This window comes from Bufo bufo, chromosome 4 (assembly GCF_905171765.1).
Source record: "Bufo bufo chromosome 4, aBufBuf1.1, whole genome shotgun sequence".
Taxonomy (NCBI): Eukaryota; Metazoa; Chordata; class Amphibia; order Anura; family Bufonidae; genus Bufo; species Bufo bufo.
In genome coordinates this window covers 26,858,833-26,880,388 of record NC_053392.1, presented here as the reverse complement: position 1 = coordinate 26,880,388, position 21,556 = coordinate 26,858,833, and the positions used below count along the sequence as shown (strand labels likewise).

General features: G+C 43.2%; 1 protein-coding gene across 1 annotated transcript; it reads left to right on the top strand.

Moving 5' to 3' along the window:
• The first annotated feature begins 10,523 nt into the window (after positions 1–10,523).
• LOC120998919 (vomeronasal type-2 receptor 26-like) lies at positions 10,524–21,299 on the top strand. Its single transcript, XM_040429798.1, has 4 exons — positions 10,524–10,541; positions 12,799–13,023; positions 13,184–13,307; positions 20,398–21,299. The coding sequence occupies exons 1-4, from the start codon at positions 10,524–10,526 to the stop codon at positions 21,297–21,299; spliced, it is 1,269 nt and encodes a 422-aa protein (XP_040285732.1).
• Positions 21,300–21,556: the final 257 nt, after the last annotated feature.

Below are 21,556 nucleotides of genomic sequence, written 5' to 3'. Positions count from 1 at the left end.
TCAAATTAAAAGTTTGGTTTCACAACAGGATTGGTGTTGAGAGACCCCAGACCAGTGAGTTCACTCTGGGCTCTCTCAATTTATTTCAGAGGAGCAAATTTTTACCTAACATCAATGAACCAGCCATAGAAGCTTACATCAGTGCTGTCCGACGGGGACTGTCTGAGCTCCGGTCTTCCGTTCGGGGAGATTTGAAGTTCAGAAGCCCTAATCTGACTAGCGCTGAGGTTGAGGCCCTAGACGCACTCAGATCTGACCCCTCCCTTGTCCTGAAACCAGCAGACAAGGGTGGGGCGGTCGTAGTTATGGACACCTACAAATATGTCAATGAGATCATGCGGCAACTTGGGGATCCACAGGTGTACAGAATCTTGGATTCTGACCCCAGATTTAAAATAGCTGCTATCATATGCAGGTGTCTGGGAGATGCTGTGGTTGCTGGTATTATCGATGGGGGTCTGCGTGAATTTCTTGAGGTGGCACATCCAGTCACTCCTGTGATTTATGTGCTGCCCAAGATTCACAAGACCCTCATCGATCCCCCGGGACGTCCGATTGTCTCGGGGTCTGATTCCATCTCCAGCAACATAGCGATCTTTCTAGACAAAATATTGCGGGAATTTTCCATTGGGGGGTCTTCCTATATACAAGATACTACAGATTTTCTCATCAAATTACAGAATATTGATGTGTCGCATGATTCCTCCTTGACATTAGCATCATTTGATGTAACTTCATTGTACACATCCATAGTACATGAAAGTGGTATCCAGGCGGTTAGGAAAATGTTATTGACATCAACATATACTCCTCAAGCTTCTGAGTTCATTATCACCTTACTTGATATTGTTCTTCGCCATAATTATTTTCTTTTTCAAGATGCATTTTATTTGCAGCTGCGTGGTGTGGCCATGGGGTCTCACGTGGCCCCCACGTATGCAAATATTTTTATGCGGTGTTTTGAGGAGGATGTCGTCTTTCTATCCCACCACTTCAGACATGTGCTGAGGTGGTGGCGATATATTGACGACATCTTCCTCATATGGACTGGCAGCGAGGAGGAGTTGATTGATTTCCATGGCTTTTTAAATAGCCATGACTCCAGTCTGCAATTCACTCTGGTCCATTCGAAAACGGACATTCAATTTCTGGACACCAAGGTCACACTCTGTGGGGGTGAGTTACATACAGAGTTATATATCAAGCCCACCGATACCAATACTCTTTTGTGCTACAATAGTTCTCACCCTAGGAGAATGGTTGAGTCATTGCCATTCTCCCAGTTTCTTAGGGTGAAACGTATTGTGTCTGATGACCACATGTCTGATGTGACCCTTGAATCCATGGCCCATAGGTTTCGTAGTAGGGGTTACCCGAAACGATTATTGAATGAGCACATGGACAAGGTTCGCGTGTTGAACCGTGATAAATTACTGTCACAGCGTAAAAATATTCAAAAAACTGACAGAATTCCGTTTGTGTCTATATACAGCGAACTGAGCCCTCAGATCAATAGAGTACTTAGGAGACATTGGGACCTCTTGGGCTCTTGCTTTAAGGGTATCCTGGAGTTCCAGTGTCCACCACTTTTCTCCTATCGGCGCTCAAGAAATTTACGGGACCAGTTGGTCAGAGCCGACATAGGTCCCAAGGTGTCCTTGAAACAGACTACTTTGACACAACCCGGCTTGGGTTGTTTCCCCTGCTTGGGTTGAGTCAATTGTAGATACATCAGAAAAGGGAAGGCTTTTGTGCATCCAAGTACAGGTGTATCATATGATATTCCGTTTCACCTCACATGCAACTCCAGTTATGTCATCTATGTCTTATCTTGCCCGTGTAACCTGTTGTATGTGGGTGAAACGACGACGGACCTCAAGACACGGTTAAACAACCACCGTCTGAGTATTAGGAAAAAACGTTTGGATTTACCAGTATCCAAGCATTTCTCTGAGGCCAAACATAAAGAGAGTGATCTGAGATGCTGGATTCTCGATCACATACCCCAGCCCAGACGTGGGGGCAACAGGTCCAAGATGCTTAAACGTCGGGAACTGAGCTGGATCCATAGACTGGACAGCCTAAAACCCAAAGGCTTGAATATTGAGTTTTATTTTGGTGATGTGGTATGAGGGGTGGTTTGCCTCTAATGATCATCGGGTTAATGTCTTGTGTCTTGTGTGCACACTATGAGATTATTAACATCTGTTTCAAGATTTTTCTGAAAGATATATATTCATATACTTTTCTGTTTTATTCCTAGATCACTTTTTTGTACTTCACCACATTCAGCACTTCTTTGGGCAGGAGCAAGTGGAAGAAATGGACACAGCATCATGTGCAGGGGCTTCATTTCCATGGGCTATGTGTATAATAATATTATTATTTTTTATTGTACTTTTTATATATATTGTTTCACATTACCAGAACCGGCGAACATCCTGGGACTTGCATATATATACATGTTTGGCTATACTAGCTTGCGGCGATGCAGCCCAGATTTTTCTTTCTTGGCTGGTTGGATTTGCCCCCTGTGGCATCTGTATACCTGGAGAGGAGAGCCCTCTTGAGTGAAGGTTGCGGTATGACATCCATGGTATGTACCTGTCTTCACACTGCGGTTTCCGTGTGTGTCCAGGGTTGATACTTGGGTATGGTATGTTGACACACTGGTTTACCATGTTGTCACTACCTGTCTTGACTGCTACACTCTGGTCTCACACAGGTTTGATGCTTAAATATACTTTAGTATGCTGTTACACAGGTTAAGAGCATTTCTCCAGTATCCAAGATGGCGCTCTGTAACGTAGATCGACACTGGGCATGCGCCGCGATAAGTGAAAGGCGTCTTGATGACGCAATGATGTCGGCAAGCTTTGATGATGTTGTAAGTCCGTGATGGGTGTTACGCCGCGTCTGCGCATTGGAACGTATACAACGCCGATTAGCCACATGGAATATGTCTCCAGCTGATGTCTGGTAGGTCCACATTGCTATGTCCCTGCTCCGCCCTTTATACACATGTGGTACCGGACACACACATCGATTAGTCCTGTGTGCCCGATCGATGGGCGTGTCTTTAGATCCACATGAGATATGGAATTCTTAAATGCACTTGTAATATGCAACTATGGGACACAGATGTTCCCTCTATTCATTTTCAGCACTTATTGTTCTGCACTGAGATATGTGGGATATGATATCATGACACTGATATGTTTTGTGAACACACCCGGTGTGGGATGTGTCTTTAAGATTTGTTCACATTTTTTTGTAATTGTGTAGACACCCCCAGAGATGGGTGTGTCTTTGTTAATTGATTCACCTATAAGTTTGTTATCATTCACATTGTATCTCTGCTTGAAAAAGGCTCATTTAGAGCCGAAACGTTGCACCGGATGGTTGAATAAAGGTATCACCGATTTTTTTCATCTAACTGGAGTGCTGTCCATTTTCTGGTTTTTATTGCGGGGTAAGAAGTCTATTCCCTAGGAACGTGCACCCTATTTTACTCATCTATAGCCAGTGCCGCCATTTTTCTTCTATATATATATATATATATATATATATATACACACACACACACACAATACACATAATTAGGCATTGTCTGCATATAGGTATAGAAATACATATACTGATCATGGAGTAGTCACCATAATAGTAAAGAAACATTAAAGTCATCACAAGAATCATCAGAAGGATCGTCATCTTATGTTCTCAATACAACCAAAATACACAGGTAGGATATTGACCATGGACTAATCGGCTTGAGTTAGATCAATATGTGTCTGGATAATCGTCTGGTAGCAAACATGTGATGTCTGGATTATTGAAAACCATAAGACACATTGTGCATAAAGATCAAGAAAATTGAAAAACCTGAAAAACCATTGTGCTTCTGTATATGCTCATAAAAATCGCCAAAAGACATGTGCTTGTGTATATTCAATATGGTATAGGCTTATATAAATAACCAAAAACCATGTCTGAAAGCTATGCTCCTGCATTAATGAGTGCCGTGAATTAATCTACAACATTATTGTGGAGATATCCTCCATCACTGAGCACCGAAGGAAACTACGCTCAAGTAGAGTGCCAGCCATCAATTGCATATATGATTTGAAACCATGACGGCGTAGTGTTCTACTAACAGTGACCTTTGAAACTGTGGTCCCAGCTCTCTTCATGTCATTGACCAGCTCCTCCCTTGTAGTTTTGGGCTTACTCCTCACCTTTCTTATCATAAGTGATACCCCACGAGGTGAGATCTTGCTTGGAGCCCCAGTCCGAGGGAGACTGACAGTCGTCTTTAGCCTCTTCCATTTTCTAACAATTGCTCCAACAGTTGATCTATTTTCACCAAGCTGCTTGGCAATTGCCCTGAAGCCATTTCCAGCCTTTTGATAGCTCTTTGGTATTGCCCATGGTAATAGTTGGCGTTTGACTATGGGGTGGACAGGTGTCTTTAAAGAGCTCAGACAGGTGCTACTAAGTTAGATTAATGAGTTAAGTAGAGGTGGACGTTTTAAAGGCACAGTAAGGCCTCTTTCACACGGGCGTTGCTGAAAAATGCGCGGGTGCGTTGCGGGAACACCCGCGATTTTTCCGCGCGAGTGCAATACATTGTAAGGCGTTTTGCACTCGCGTGAGAAAAATCGTGCGTGTTTGGTACCCAAACCCGAATTTCTTCACAGAAGTTCGGGCTTGGGATCGGTGTTCTGTGGATTGTATTATTTTCCCTTATAACATGGTTATAAGGGAAAATAATAGCATTCTGAATAGAGAATGAAAAGTAAAATAGCACTGGAGGGGTTAAAAAAAATAAAAAATAATTTAACTCACCTTAATCCACTTGATAGCGCAGCCGGCATCTGCTTCTGTATTCTTTTCTTTAGGACCTGGCTAAAGGACCTTCGATGACGTCACTCCGGTCATCACATGGTACGTCACATGATCTTTTACCATGGTGAATCACCATGGTAAAAGATCATGTGACGTACCATGTGATGACCGGAGTGACGTCATCCCAGGTCCTTAAACTATAGTTAATGCTCTCCACAGGTCCTATACAGTAAAAGAGTCAGACGGAGATGCCGGGCATCGCGAGCAAGTGGATTAAGGTGAGTTAAATGATTTTTTTTTTTTTTTAACCCCTCCAGCCCTGTTTTACTTAGCATTCTGTATTCAGAATGCTATTATTTTCCCTTATGACCATGTTATAAGGGAAAATAATAAGGTTCGGGTCTCCATCCCGATCGTCTCCTAGCAACCGTGCGTGAAAATCGCACCGCATCCGCACTTGCTTGCGGATGCTTGCGATTTTCACGCAACCCCATTCATTTCTATGGGGCCTGCGTTACGTGAAAAACGCACAAAGAGGAGCATGCTGCGATTTTCACGCAACGCAAAAGTGATGCGTGAAAATCACCGCTCGTGTGCACAGCCCCATAGAAATGAATGGGTCGGTATTCAGTGCGGGTGCAATGCGTTCACCTCCCGCATCGCATCCGCGCGGAATACTCGCTCGTGTGAAAGGGGCCTAACAGGTCTTTGAGAGCCAGAATTGATGCTGTTTCTCAGGTGTTCAAATACTTATGTTCAGCAGTGCAAGACAAATAAATTCTTTAAAAATCATACAATGTGATTTCCTGATTTTTTTTTTTCAATTCTGTCTCTCAGAGTGTGAATGCACCTACAATGTGAATTTCAGACCCCTCCATAGAGCACAGAGTCAGTCCCACTCCCCCTCCTTCCTATAATGTGTCAAGTGTTGCCATGCGGTGTTGAGATGATCGGCCTGGGCCACACAGGAGAGCAGTTACTAAAGTACATGAAGCTGCAAACCTTCCACTGGCTGTCACCCGGCCGACTGTAATTAGGCAAGGTGGTCATTGATAAAGACCGCAACTTAGTAACAGTGCTAAACCTGGGGCAAATAACACAATAACACAGGATCCCTGCAGGGCGCATGTGATTAATCTAGTCATGCAACACTTTTTTTTAAAAAGCACACTGGCTTGGTGGTGGAAATATCCAGGAGACTGTCCACACAGTTCAGCCATTCTTATGTGGCAAAGAATGCTCTTCTGGACTTGTACTGTACAGGCAGAGGAAAGCCATGAATGATTTTGTCATGCACCAGACAGCCTCAGCAGGGAGCATCTGTTGTTTTGAGGTCAGGCAATGGCAGCTCATCTGAGACACCTGTCGGGTTACCTACATGCAGCAAAGGACAACAGCAGAAGAGGAACAGCTAATGCATCTTGCTGTCCGTCGTTGCAGACCTACAAGGCGAATCTCAAATGAAGGAGGAGCTGCTACTGGAGGACGAGTTGGAGGTGGAGGGTGATGATGATGACGGCGACATCTGCCACAACACCCAACCGACTCAGTGGGGGACAGAGCCCAAAACAACTGGCTCCTCAGACACATTGGCTAGAATGGAGAGCTGCGCTTGCTTATACAGTAAGAGAAGGATCGTTGACAGCAAGCAGTCTGATGACTACTATATAGCTATGTTTTTAAACCCTCGCTATCAAAGCAAAATGACAGAAACACTGTTTTTGGTTACCAGTAGCCTGCTGCCTTAGTGTCCGAAAGGGAGGCCCCTCTCCGCCCCCTGAAGAGTCCCCCACCTCCTGCTGCCACATCCAGCAGAAGCTGCATGAGTAGCCAGTTCAGTCCCCTAAACATGATGGAGCAGTTTTTTCATGTGCCGTGTCAGGCTGAGGCCAATCAGCAAGCCGATACCTCCGGCCTCAATGCCCAGGTTCTTGCATACCTAAATTCTGGTCAGTCTCTGGTGCATACAATGTTCCCTGACCCCATGGACTTATAGGCAGGCAGACTAGAACAGTGGCCCAAACTGATCCAATATGTTCTCTGTATTCTTTCTTGCCCAACCTCTAGTGTCATCTTAGAGGTGGCTTTTAGAGCTGCAGGGGCACAATGACATTCAAACAAACCAAGTTGTCCCCCTTCAGTGTCTAAAACATCACTTTTGTTAAAATGAACCAAGCCTGCCTGAGGCAGATGAATAGACTTGGCCTCGGTGATGGTGCCCTAGCTTGCTACTGTTGCTGTCTGCCTACAATCATGTTCAGTATGTCTGCTGCTGCCATCATGACACTTCCACCACTATGCCTCTGTTGCTGTCTGTCTGCCAACATGTAAAATAGTAGGATCAAGAATAAAACACGGCGGCACTACTGGACACGCACAAATAACCCTGGTGGACGGTGTGACATCGACCAAAACAGCCTCTTGTAATTGAAAGCAACCTCTTTGGTGGTGCACAGCAATGCGAAACCACAAGTCCAATGGATGCAATAGTAAGAGAAAGAAGATGCGGCACTCACCAAGTTGCGACAACAATTGCAGGCTTTATTCCTTCATGTAAGAACGACAGACAGGCAGGGGAGCGAAGCAAGCCATTCACTGAGGATCGCCGGTGACGGCCGTTTCGCGCTGAACTAGCGCTTTGTCGGACCGCTATGACGTATCTGCGCACCAGACATGCTACAAATAGGCGTCGCCTCAAACCATCCCCATAGTGACGGCAGGACACTCCATATACAAAGAGAAACAAAGTAATACCACATCGCTGAGGAGGACACATATGTAACAGAGCATAACGATACATGCAGGCATTGATATAGCCATTACTAATATGACAAATAACAAATAAGACAGACGAGCACAACTACAGGGAGTGCAGAATTATTAGGCAAGTTGTATTTTTGAGGATTAATTTTATTATTGAACAACAACCATGTTCTCAATGAACCCAAAAAACTCATTAATATCAAAGCTGAATATTTTTGGAAGTAGTTTTTAGTTTGTTTTTTGTTTTAGCTATTTTAGGGGGATATCTGTGTGTGCAGGTGACTATTACTGTGCATAATTAGTAGGCAACTTAACAAAAAACAAATATATACCCATTTCAATTATTTATTTTTACCAGTGAAACCAATATAACATCTCAACATTCACAAATATACATTTCTGACATTCAAAAACAAAACAAAAACAAATCAGTGACCAATATAGCCACCTTTCTTTGCAAGGACACTCATAAGCCTGCCATCCATGGATTCTGTCAGTGTTTTGATCTGTTCACCATCAACATTGCGTGCAGGAGCAACCACAGCCTCCCAGACACTGTTCAGAGAGGTGTACTGTTTTCCCTCCTTGTAAATCTCACATTTGATGATGGACCACAGGTTCTCAATGGGGTTCAGATCAGGTGAACAAGGAGGCCATGTCATTAGATTTTCTTCTTTTATACCCTTTCTTGCCAGCCACGCTGTGGAGTACTTGGACGCGTGTGATGGAGCATTGTCCTGCATGAAAATCATGTTTTTCTTGAAGGATGCAGACTTCTTCCTGTACCACTGCTTGAAGAAGGTGTCTTCCAGAAACTGGCAGTAGGACTGGGAGTTGAGCTTGACTCCATCCTCAACCCGAAAAGGCCCCACAAGCTCATCTTTGATGATACCAGCCCAAACCAGTACTCCACCTCCACCTTGCTGGCGTCTGAGTCGGACTGGAGCTCTCTGCCCTTTACCAATCCAGCCACGGGCCCATCCATCTGGCCCATCAAGACTCACTCTCATTTCATCCGTCCATAAAACCTTAGAAAAATCAGTCTTGAGATATTTCTTGGCCCAGTCTTGACGTTTCAGCTTGTGCCTCTTGTTCAGTGGTGGTCGTCTTTCAGCCTTTCTTACCTTGGCCATGTCTCTGAGTATTGCACACCTTGTGCTTTTGGGCACTCCAGTGATGTTGCAGCTCTGAAATATGGCCAAACTGGTGGCAAGTGGCATCTTGGCAGCTGCACGCTTGACTTTTCTCAGTTCATGGGCAGTTATTTTGCGCCTTGGTTTTTCCACATGCTTCTTGCGACCCTGTTGACTATTTTGAATGAAACGCTTGATTGTTCGATGATCACGCTTCAGAAGCTTTGCAATTTTAAGAGTGCTGCATCCCTCTGCAAGATATCTCACTATTTTTGACTTTTCTGAGCCTGTCAAGTCCTTCTTTTGACCCATTTTGCCAAAGGAAAGGAAGTTGCCTAATAATTATGCACACCTGATATAGGGTGTTGATGTCATTAGACCACACCCCTTCCCATTACAGAGATGCACATCACCTAATATGCTTAATTGGTAGTAGGCTTTCGAGCCTATACAGCTTGGAGTAAGACAACATGCATAAAGAGGATGATGTGGTCAAAATACTCATTTGCCTAATAATTCTGCACGCAGTGTATGTAGTGGGAATAGAGAGACGGAATCAGCTGGCGAAATAGACTATAGGAACACCGCCATATCGTTCTTATCATTTGAACCATGCGGGCCAGTAGCTGCGGTTTTGATGATCCACCGTGCCACCTGCTGCATCAAGAGGCGGTGGCGATCACCACCCCAGGAATAGGTCCCACAGCCTCTATGCCTGCAAAAGAGAGGCACCGTGGATCCCCACCATGCACGGCACAAACATGTTCCACGAGGCGGGGGAAACCTCGGCCAGTTCTAACCGAACCAAAGTGTTCACGTACCTGCTCAAAAAGTGGTCTGATGGTTTTCCCAATATAAAACTTTTTACATTCACAGACTATAGCGTACACTACATAAGGTGTACGACAAGTGATGAACTCCCTCACTTTGTATACAACTCCTCCCAAATGGAGAATCTTACTCTGTGAGTTGCGGGGACAAAAGGAGCAAGTCCCACATTTATAATTACCTGCCGGCCTATTACTTTGTAGCCAATCCACTCGTTTAGATTGTTTAACCATTCTATGGACAAGTTTGTCCTTGAGGGTGTGACATCTCTTAAAGGTAACTAACAGCCTCTTTGATGTCAAGTCCCCCAGACTAGAGTCGCCCTTCAGTAGGTCCCAATTATTCATGACTGCCTGTTTCACTATGTCAGCAGCCGGACTAAACTTAAAAGCAAAGGCAAACCTATCACTGTCACGTTCTCTGACTCGATCGGCCAGCAGGTCGTTGCGAGTGAAATTGCCCACTCGATGCATCGCTGCAAGAATGTCCCTCCGCGGGTAGCCCCTCTCTAGAAGTCGATCCTTCAACTGATGGGCTTGGCGAAAGTACTCACTGTCGGTGCTATTAATTCTGCGGAGCCGGATGAACTGTCCAAAAGGTACCGCATCCTGGACCGCGGCAGGATGAAAACTGGTTTGGTGGAGCAGCGAATTGGTGGCGGTAGACTTGCGGTAGCCAGTAGTGGACAAACTACCATCCACTCTGGTGAGCCGTACGTCTAATAAGTCGAGCGAGTCACCACCAAAGTTCAAAGTGAACTTGATATTCATCTGGTTAATGTCATTAAGATGCCGTACGAACAACTGCCACTCCTCTTCGCTGCCCGACCAGACCATAAACACGTCATCAACATAGCACAGGAACAAGTGGATGTATCTCAGAAAGGGGTTATCCATGGAGAAGACGTAGGTCTCTTCGAATACCGCCAGGTATAGGTTAGCGAACGTGCACGACATGGGCGTGCCCATCCCTGTACCCAATACCTGACGGTACCATTGTCAGTCAAACTGAAATACATTGTTGGTAAGTATCAAATCCAGGGCGTCCTGGATGAATTTACAAAAGACGGCACCTTTGTTAGACCGATTCAAGACTACCTCGATGCCCCATAACCCTAAATTATGGGGTATCCTAATATAGAGGCTTTCAACATCTAAGTACACAAGGCAGAATTTCTCCCGCCACTCAAAGTTATTAACCCTACGGTTTCGCTGCTACTACCACTACTAATACTACTTCTACCACTACTGTTACCCATAGACAGCCAACCTATTGTCTTATACAGTACGTTCCATGCTATGCTGCTTCTGTTGCTGCTACTATTGCGACCACGTGCCTGTAATACCCTACCCTTTCCACATCCAGATGGCACTGCTCCCAATTAAAAGTGAGAATTTAAAGAGGACCTTTCACCTGGCAAAAAATTGTGAAATAAGTGTCATGATCTGCACAGCGGCGCCCAGGGATCTCACTTACTATTATCCCTGGGCGACGCTCCATTCTCCTGCTATGCCCTCTGGTATATTCGGTCACTTGGTTATAGTAGGCGGAGACTTAGGGGACTTGGTTATAGTAGGAGGAGACTGCCCTTGTTCTCCTGGGCATCTCCTTCTCCCAGGCTGTAGGTTTTTTCTCCCAGGCTGTGAGCTCTAGGCTGCGATTATCCAGCACTACAGCCTAGGAGAAGGAGACGCCCAGGAGAACAAGGGCAGTCTCTCCTACTATAACCAAGTGACCGAAGATACCGGAGGGCATAGCAGGAGAACGGAGAGGCGCCCAGGGATAATAGTAAGTGCAGTGAGATCCCTGGGCGCCGCTGTATATATCATGATACTTAGTTCACAATTTTTTTCTCGATGAAAGGTCCTCTTTAAACCACGTATTCTTCTGACAATTAACACTTGTGATTGTTATATGGGTAGCAATTCTGACTTCATTAAGGCCTAAATTTTGGATGCTTGGTCTCCCAACAATCCAGTGTTTTTTTTAATCCCATAACACATGTTATGGGATAAAAAATACATCATCTGCCCCTGATAAGGGACAATTTTTGGAAGTTTTGGAATATAAAAAAGCATGAGACATGTGACAAAGTCACTTTCGTTAGTGTAAAAATCCATCCAGAACGTTTTTAAAAAAATTCTGCAAATCTGAACCAAACCAATTCTCAAAAGCGTTGCTCATCTCTAACGGGGTGCCGAAGGCATACTTGGTCTCCCATCAGCCGCAGACCTGCTGCTTAGCTTCGGGAGCGAGGATCTGTGTTTGACCTTGTTCCTAGCTTTGCTAGCTGGGAGGCTCCCTGCTCCTAGGTCTGCCTTGAGCGCCGAGCTGATCACTCGGTGCTCGACTGGTTGGTCTGTCGGTCATGTGACGCTGGCCACGTCACATGACCCTCACTCCCCACTATAAATACAGGCAGCCTGCTGGCCACAGGTTGCCTGTTAATTTAGGTTCCTGGAAGTTGTTGGATACCTGTGTACTTACCTGATCCTGTTCCCTGACAATCCTTTGCCTGCTCCTCCTGTACTGAGCATCCTTCCTGGTATATTGACCTCGGCTTCCACCTGACTATTCTTTGCGGACTCCTTTGGTACTTCTCTACTCTCCTGGTATTTATGACCCCGGCTTCTCCTGACCTTTCTTTGCTTATCCCTCTGTACTGCGTTGTCCTCTTGGTTTTGACCCGGTCCGTTCACTATCCGTTATTTGTCTTGTCTGTCCTTCCCGCACGTATACTAAGTTAGGGACTGCCGTCCAGTTGTCCTCTGTCATCAGGACTCGTGAGGCAAGTAGGCAGGGCCAGGGGTGAGGGTGGAGCGCAGTGGTCACTATCCTTTCCCCTGTGTGTGTGTGTACGTGACCGTTACATCATCTCTAATATACACCAAAATATCCAGTGGATAATTCATGGCATCTGGTGAATTGCACTTATCCAGGTTTGAGTTAAGGATATGCTTTAATACAGCAATGACATCACTATGTTAAGGAAAAATTATTTACTGGTATTTATTGCCTCCATATCCGAAGGAAACGGCTAAAAGTAAATTTGCTCCTCAAATGGATGGGTAAACATCAGATAGAAATATACCAGTGTGAAATGATGGCTCCCAGTGTGAATCCACGGTCTACTACTTCTGTTCCTGGACCCCTCGATCATCATCTGCTGTCAGTATCTGGTTATCCTGTATTTCTCATCATTATTGATCTCTTGTTATTTCACTTTTAGCTCAATGAATATATAAGAAGAGTTCATTTTACAACTTCTGGTGGAGATTCCATTCACCTCGATGAGAAAGGAAATTTTCCAGCAAGATTTGATCTGATGAATTACAATGTGTACGCTAACAGTACTGTGGGGACACAAACGGTGGGACATCTCCATGAAGACAATGGTCGTCTACAGTTTTCTATAAATGACAGTTCTATAGTATGGGATCCACGATTTTTGATGGTAAATTTTACATAAGATATGTTCTTTATCATAGAGAGCTATAAATGATTTTTTATGTCAAAACTTTTACTTACAAATTATTCTCTGCAATGTGATGTAAAGATCGGGTGGTGGTAAGTGGTGGTAATGAACATTGTCCGCCTGTGACTCTTCATTCCAGACACCGCAATCCACCTGTAGTGAGAGTTGTCTCCCCGGATACAGGAAAGTCCCACTGGAAGGAAAACAGAAATGCTGCTACTACTGTACTCCCTGTGCAGAAGGCGAGATCTCCAACCAGACTGGTGAGGGATGGATAATCATTGGGTCCAAACTATTTGTCTAGCTGTTCAAAAAATCCCCACTTTTCAGTAGAGTAGCCTGTATTGCAGCAGATTGTTTGTTCTGAATTTCCATCTACTTGGTAAGGCCGCTTTCACACAGTGTTTGATCAGTGATTTCCACCAATGACTAAGCCAAAAGGGTATTAACCCCTTAGGGACCGGGCTCATTTTCACCTTAAGGACCAGGCCATTTTTTGCAAATCTGACCAGTGTCACTTTATGTGGTGATAACTTTAAAACGCTTTGACTTATCCAGGCCATTCTGAGATTGTTTTTTCGTCACATATTGTACTTCATGACACTGGTAAAATGAAGTTAAAAAAAATCTTTTTTATTTATAAAAAAAATACCAAATTTAGCAAAAAATTTTTAAAAATAGCACATTTCCAAGTTTCAATTTCTCTACTTCTATAATACATAGTGATACCTACAAAAATAGTTATTACTTTACATTCCCCATATGTCTACTTCATGTTTGGATCATTTTGGGAATTATATTTTATTTTTTGGGGATGTTACAAGGCTTAGAAGTTTAGAAGCAAATCTTTAAATTTTTCAGAAATTTTCAAAAACCCAATTTTCAGGGACCAGTTCAGGTCTGAAGTCACTTTGCGAGGCTTACATAATAGAAACCACCCAAAAATGACCCCATTCTAGAAACTACAACCCTCAAGGTATTCAAAACTGATTTTACAAACGTCGTTAACCCTTTAGGTGTTCCACAAGAATTAATGGAAAATAGAGATATAATTTCAAAATTTCACTTTTTTGGCAGATTTTCCATTTTAATAATTTTTTTTCAGTTACAAAGCAAGGGTTAACAGCCAAACCAAACTTAATATTTATAGCCCTGATTCTGTAGTTTACAGAAACACCCCATATGTGGTCGTAAACCGATGTACGGGCACACACAGGGCGCAGAAGGAAAGCAATGCCATACGGTTTTTGGAAGGCAGGTTTTGCTGGACTGTTTTTTTTGACACCATGTCCCATTTGAAGCCCCCTTGATGCACCTCTAGAGTAGAAACTCCATAAAAGTGACCCCATCTAAGAAACTACACCCCTCAAGATATTCAAAACTGATTTTACAAACGTTGTTAACCCTTTAGGTGTTTCACAAGAGTTATTGGCAAATGGAGATGAAATTTCAGAATTTTTATTTTTTGGCACATTTTCCATTTTAATCAATTTTTTCCAGTAATAAAGCAAGGGTTAACAGCCAAATAAAACTCAATATTTATTGCCCTGATTCTGTAGTTTACAGAAACACCCCATATGTGGTCGTAAACAGCTGTACGGGCACACTGCAGGGCGCAGAAGGAAAGGAATTCCATACGGTTTTTGGAAGGCAGATTTTGCTGGACAGTTTTTTTTTTGACACCATGTCCCATTTGAAGCCCCCCTGATGCACCCCTAGAGTAGAAACCCCCAAAAAGTTACCCCATTTTAGAAGCTACGGGATAGGGTGGAAGTTTTTTTGGTACTAGTTTAGGGTACAATGATTTTTGGTTGCTCTGTATTACACTTTTTGTGAGGCAAGATAATAAGAAATAGCTGTTCTGGCACCGATTTTATTTTTTGTTATTTACAACATTCATCTGACAGGTTAGATCATGTGGTAATTTTATAGACCAGGTTGTCACAGACGCGGCGATACCTAATATGTACAGTATACTTTTTTTTTTATTTATGTAAGTTTTACACAATGATTTCATTTTTGAAGCAAAAAAAATCATATTTTAGTGTTTCCATAGTCAGAGAGCCATAATTTTTTCTATTTTTGGGCGATTACCTTGGGTAGGGTATTTTTTTTCGGGATGAGATGACGGTTTTATTGGCACTATTTTGGGGTGCGTGTGACTTTTTGATCGCTTGCTATTACACTGATGTAAGGTGACAAAAAATGGTTTCTTTAGCACAGTTTTTATTTTTTATGGTGTTCATCTGAGGGGTTACGTCATGTGATATGTTTATAGAGCCGGTCGATACGAACGCAGCGATACCTAATATGTATACTTCCCCCCCTCCTATTTTTTACCAATTTTTTTTTAACTTTATTTGGGGAAAATGACGTTTTTGTAGATTTTTACTTGAAACTTTTAATTTTTTGGGGGGAAAACTTTATTTTTTCAACTTTTTTTTTCACTTAATTTTTTGTCCCACTTTGGGACTTGAACTTTTGGGGGTCTAATCCTTTACAATGCATTCCAATACTTCTGTATTGGAATGCTTTGGCTGTATGAGTAATACTGTGTAGGGGGGGCTAGATCTCACAGGCTTGTCACCGGAAGGCAGCGCAGATGCCTCAGGAAGGCATCGCGCTGCCTTCCATGCCATCGGGTCCCCCCCAAAGCCCCATGGGGACCCCTATGGCACCGCCCGTCGCCGCAATAGATAAAAGCCGCAAACCGCAGGTCTGAATTGACCTGCTGTTTGAGGCAATCGCCGACATGGGGGGGTCACGGGACTCCCCCCGGGCATTTAGCCGAAGTGCCTGCTCATTGATTTGTGCAGGCACCGGCTTCTGATCACCGCCCGCCGCGTGCCGGTGATTGAAAATACACAGGGCATACCTGTACGCCCTGTGTCCGGAAGAGGTTAAGGGCAGCTCTGACTTTTTTTTTAAGTTCACTCTTAGGCTACTTTCACACTAGCGTTTCTATATTACCATATTGAGATCCATCATAGGGTCTCAATACTGGAAAAAAAAACGCTTCAGTTTTGTCTCCATTCATTGTCAATGGGGACAAAACGCAACTGAACAGAACGGAATGCTCCTAAATACATTCCGTTCCGTTCTCATACCGGAGAGCAAACCGCAGCATGCTGCAGTTTGCTTTCCATCCTGGGATGCGGAGCAAAACGAATGCGTCATGAACCACAATGAAAGTCAATGGGGGACGGATCAGTTTTCTCTGACACAATCGAAAACGGATCCGTCTCCTATTGACTTTCAATGGAGTTCATGACGGATCCGTCTTGGGTATGTTAAAGATAAAACAACTGGATCCGTTTATCAGTAGCAGAAGCGTTTTTGCTGAACCCTGCCGGATCCAGCAAAAACGCTAGTGTGAAAGTAGCCTTAGCTTTGACTGAATAATTCAAATGCAAACAGATCAGTACAGTTGTTAGCATGCAGCGGACTGGCAGTGCACTTTCACGGATGTTACAGGTCTCATGGCTGCACAAGTCATTTATACGCCAAAGAGTCTCTTTAGCAATCTTCCATCACTTCACTAGCTGACTCTGACATAAGCATCCAGATGTAGGGTGCATGTGTATATTTTACACAATACAATGCAACCAAAGTATGGTCCACTCATGGCAGGCAAACTCTTTTGTACCTGTTTGAACAGGTTGCTGTAGTTCAAGATCACTTGCACAAAATCAACCATAGGATGTGACGATTGTTCTGCAGATGTTCAATCTGCTTAAAAGGGTTATTCAGGCCGTGACGGGGACGAGCCTCCCTAGTGCCTCCCGCGAAAAGGAGATGCAGGGGCGGTCGTGCGGGGATCAGGAGCGACGCGTGTGTAAAATATCACCAAATGTAATATAAATATGTGTATGAAAAATATATATCATAACTAGAGATGAGCGAATTTCTTCAAAATTCGATTTGGCTGCTTCGCCGAATAAAAAAAATTATAAATTCTTTGTCACGGAATGCATTTTTTTGTAAGTAGAGGGTGCAATGACAGGGAGTTGCGATAGTGCCGCCCCCGTCATTGTACCCCTCAGATGCCGTGTTCATACATGATCGCGGCATCTGAGTTTAAAAAGAGTGTAAAATTAACAATAAAAAACCGATTACATAAAACTTACCGCCTCCATTTGCTTACGATGGGCCGGCTACCGCCATCTTGCTTGAAGATCTCAGCTGAAATCTCGTGCGGCGCGAGATTACATTATCACACCGGTAATGATGTAATCTCACGCCGCACAGGATTTCGGCTGAGATCTTCAAGCAAGATGGAGGCTGGAGGCCCGTCGCGAGCAAATGGAGGCGGTAAGTTAGAAATTTTTTTTTTTTTTATACTATTTCAGGATAAATCGATTCGCTGACCCGAAGCACGAGGAAATTCGGCTTCTAGGCGAATCGAATTTATCCTGAAATTCGGATCAAATTCCACTTTGTGGGATTCGATTCGCTCATCTCTAATCATAACTGGTTTGGTAATCTTCTCCAAATATAGTGTATGCTTATTTGGAGTAAGGATCCCCCGGAGGACTCATTCACCAAGATTCAACAAGAGTTATATAAGTAAAAGTTGATTACTTACAAAAATAGTTTAGGAAAAGTCTTAGGCTATTGTCCATGCGTGAAATGAATGTTCTTAAAATATCATTGTTGAAGGGTAGGACCTTCTCAGGCTCTATGTGTCTTCATCTTCTTCAGCAACAACCCCCAACAGACGTGAGAGTGAGAAGACGACCCCCTTGTCTGTCTCTGTCAATCAATTATACCATAGATACAGACGTGTCTTACACATGTATGTGCTTCTACATTGTCATATACAGTATGGAGACTTCAAATATAGGTATTGACGTTCCCATACAGACCTTCCATTGCCAAGTGTATTACAATAGATGGTGTCAGTGTGTAGTGTAATACATCCTTTATATTATATATCAATTAATATTATATCACATATTATTTAACAGGGTGCCAGGGAGCGAGGTAATTATAATCTATATGAGGGGCCCAGGCATTGGGGTGAATGCTTTATACTTTGGATAACCCCTTTAAATGTGTATCCAGGCATGGGAGGCTAACGCCTAGATACTAGTGATGAGCGGCAGGGGTCATATTCGAATTCGCAATATTTCGCCAATATTTTGTAGAATATTCGTCGAATATTCGTTATATTGTACGATTTTTTTACTCGAAAAATCGGCAAGATAATGATCGTGTAATATGCGAATTTTCGTCATGCGAATTTTAGTAATGCGATTTTTTTCAACTTACAACTATTAGACAAAGAAGATTATAGCACTATATTAGCTAAATTGCTCTATATTCGGGTTTTTTCCTGAATATTTGCTATATTGCTATAACTTTGTTTTTTTTCGAATATTCGTAATATTCTAATACAAGGATATATAGAGCAATATAGTGAATATTCGAAAAAAAACGAATTTAGAGCAATTTAGCTAATATAGTGCTATAATCTTCTTTGTCTAATAGTTGTAAGTTGAAAAAAATCTCAATAAAAATTTGAAAATTCGCAAACAACACTACTCCTAAAGTCAAATATACTGCAGCCTTCTCAGTGGCCCACAAGCTAGAAGCAGGGAGGGATCATGTGTACTGATTAAAAAAAAAAACTAATATTCGAAATTACGAATATATATCACTATATTCGAAATATTCGCAAATTTTCGAAGTACCTATATTCGCGATAAAAATTCGAATATTCGTGATCAACACTACTAGATACTGTACATGTGCCATTCCTGGCCCAGGACAGGCTGTTAGTATTACACTGCTGCATCTGTTCGGGTTGGTGTCCAGACTAAGGGCTCTTTCACACTTGCGTTGTCCGGATCTGGCATGTACTCCACTTGCCGGAATTACACTCCGGATCCGGAAAAACGCAAGTGTACTGAAAGCATTTGAAGACGGAACCGTCTTCAAAATGCTTTCAGTGTTACTATGGCAGCCAGGACGCTATTAAAGTCCTGGTTGCCATAGTAGGAGCGGGGAGCGGGGGAGCGGTATACTTACAGTCCGTGCGGCTCCCGGGGCGCTCCAGAATGACGTCAGGGCGCGCCATGCGCATGGATGACGTGATCCATGTGATCACATGATCCATGCGCTTGGGGCGCCCTGACGTCACTCTGGAGCGCCCCGGGAGCCGCACGGACGGTAAGTATGCTGCTCCCCCGCTCCCCGCTACACTTTACCATGGCTGACAGGACTTTAGCGTCCCGGCAGCCATGGTAACCATTCAGAAAAAGCTAAATGTCGGCTCCGGCAATGCGCCGAAACGACGTTTAGCTTAAGGCCGGATCCGGATCAATGCCTTTCAATGGGCATTAATTCCGGATCCGGCATTGCGGCAAGTGTTCCGGATTTTTGGCCGGAGCAAAAAGCGCAGCATGCTGCGGTATTTTCTCCGGCCAAAAAACGTTCCGTTCCGGAACTGAAGACATCCTGATGCATCCTGAACGGATTTCACTCCATTCAGAATGCATTGGGATAATCCTGATCAGGATTCTTCCGGCATAGAGCCCCGGCGACGGAACTCTATGCCGGAAGACAAGAACGCAGGTGTGAAAGAGCCCTAAGACTGACTAGAATATTCTTTCTTCTTCTAGATATATATATATTTATTAGTGACATCGGCTCCATCTAGAGGTGGCTGTGAATATGGCCAATTAATACCTTCTGAAGATACAGTACATACAGTAAAAGCATATACAGTCTGGTAATCCTTCTATTCACACTTTGCTGTGTAATAAGAGTCCGGAGCAGGATGCTGCAAAAACCCGACCGTGTGGCTGAACTCATAGATGACGGAGATTTATCTGTAATATGACAACAGTTTTGCAAAGCTTTAAGACTACAATAAAAATTCTTGCTAATTTGAAATCTTGTTCACACTTAAACTTTATTGCAATTCATAATATTCATGTTTGATTGTATTGTTTAAGCCATTTAACCTCTTCCTGACCTCCGCCTTACATGTACAGTGGAAATCGGGTGTTTAAGAATAGCGCCCACTGCTGTTATAAACAGCAGTTACCAGTCTGTGGCATGGTCTAATAGGCAGACACTGATGTCAGGACTGGGGGCCTATGTTAGGTGCCCCAGTTACCATGCTAATGCATTAACACCCTGTGAACATATTCGAAAGTGCCGAGGAGTAGACAGAGGAAAGGTCCTCTCACTGTCAACCACTTGAGGATAGAGAGTAAAAGCATTTTTATTATTTATAATACCTTTCCTAATACCTAATAAAAAAAATAACTCAGATTTTCCTTTTAACTTTTATTTTGTAGTTGATGAATTACACACATTTCCAATATCTTATTTTCTTTTATTCAGATATGGAGAGATGCTCGGAGTGTCCTGAAGACCAGTGGTCTAATGAGAGTAGAGACGCCTGTATCCCGCGACCACTTGACTTCCTGTCATATGAAGATACCTTGGGATTATCTCTCATTATTATCAATCTCTTCTTCTGTTCTGTGACGGTCGTTGTGTTGGGGATATTTATAAAGCACAAAAACACTTCAATTGTGAAAGCCAGTAACCAGAACCTGAGCTATATCCTGCTCCTGTCTCTGCTCTTCTCATTCCTATGTCCTCTCTTATTCATTGGACGTCCCACTAGGATGTCATGTCTACTACGACAGGTTACTTTTGGGATTATTTTTAGTCTTGCAGTTTCTTCAATTTTAGCTAAAACAGTCACTGTAGTCTTGGCTTTTCGTGCCATCCAACCAGGCAGGGCACTGAGGCAGTGGTTGGGGAGACATCTGGCCACATCATTACTCATTACTGGTACAATAGGAGAGGTTGTGATCTGTGTCTTCTGGTTGTGTTTTTCTCCACCATTCCCAGATTATAACACTGAGATAGAGGTTGGAAAGATAATCTTACAATGTAATGAGGGATCTGCCAATGCTTTTTACTTGTCCATTGGCTACATTGGATTCCTGTCCATGTTGAGCTTTATTGTAGCCTTCTTGGCCAGGAAACTTCCAGACACCTTCAATGAGGCTCAGTACATCACCTTCAGCATGCTGGTGTTCTGCAGTGTGTGGATCTCCTTCATCCCAGCCTACCTCAGCACCAAGGGGAAATACATGGTGGCTGTGGAGATCTTCTCTATCTCATCTTCCAGTGCTGGACTTCTGGGCTGTATCTTCATTCCGAAATGTTACATTATTTTAATGAGACCAGAAATGAACATAAAGTCCAATCTAATTTTTATGCAACAATAAAAGAGCATTATGATCATAGAATTAGCCAGTCTTCCTTCCTTGCCTTTATCTTCTGTGACCAGAGTCATTGTTCTAGCTTTTCTCTTTCATATCAAATTGAAAGTTGAAATTACCGTTTAGTCATAAATTAAGAACAGAAAGTTTTCTATCACTCAAAATACCACACTGGAACCAACGGTTCCTACATTCAAAAACTCAATGGACTTTCCAATAGTTAAGATATTTGCCTAGTGTTAAAGCCAACCATTTAATTTACA

Excerpts from the sequence above, each read along its gene's own strand:
- LOC120998919 (XM_040429798.1), top strand. Across the intron at positions 13,024-13,183 it reads GGGATCCACGATTTTTGATG|ACACCGCAATCCACCTGTAG; the intron begins GTAAATTTTACA and ends TCTTCATTCCAG. Across the intron at positions 13,308-20,397 it reads CGAGATCTCCAACCAGACTG|ATATGGAGAGATGCTCGGAG; the intron begins GTGAGGGATGGA and ends TCTTTTATTCAG.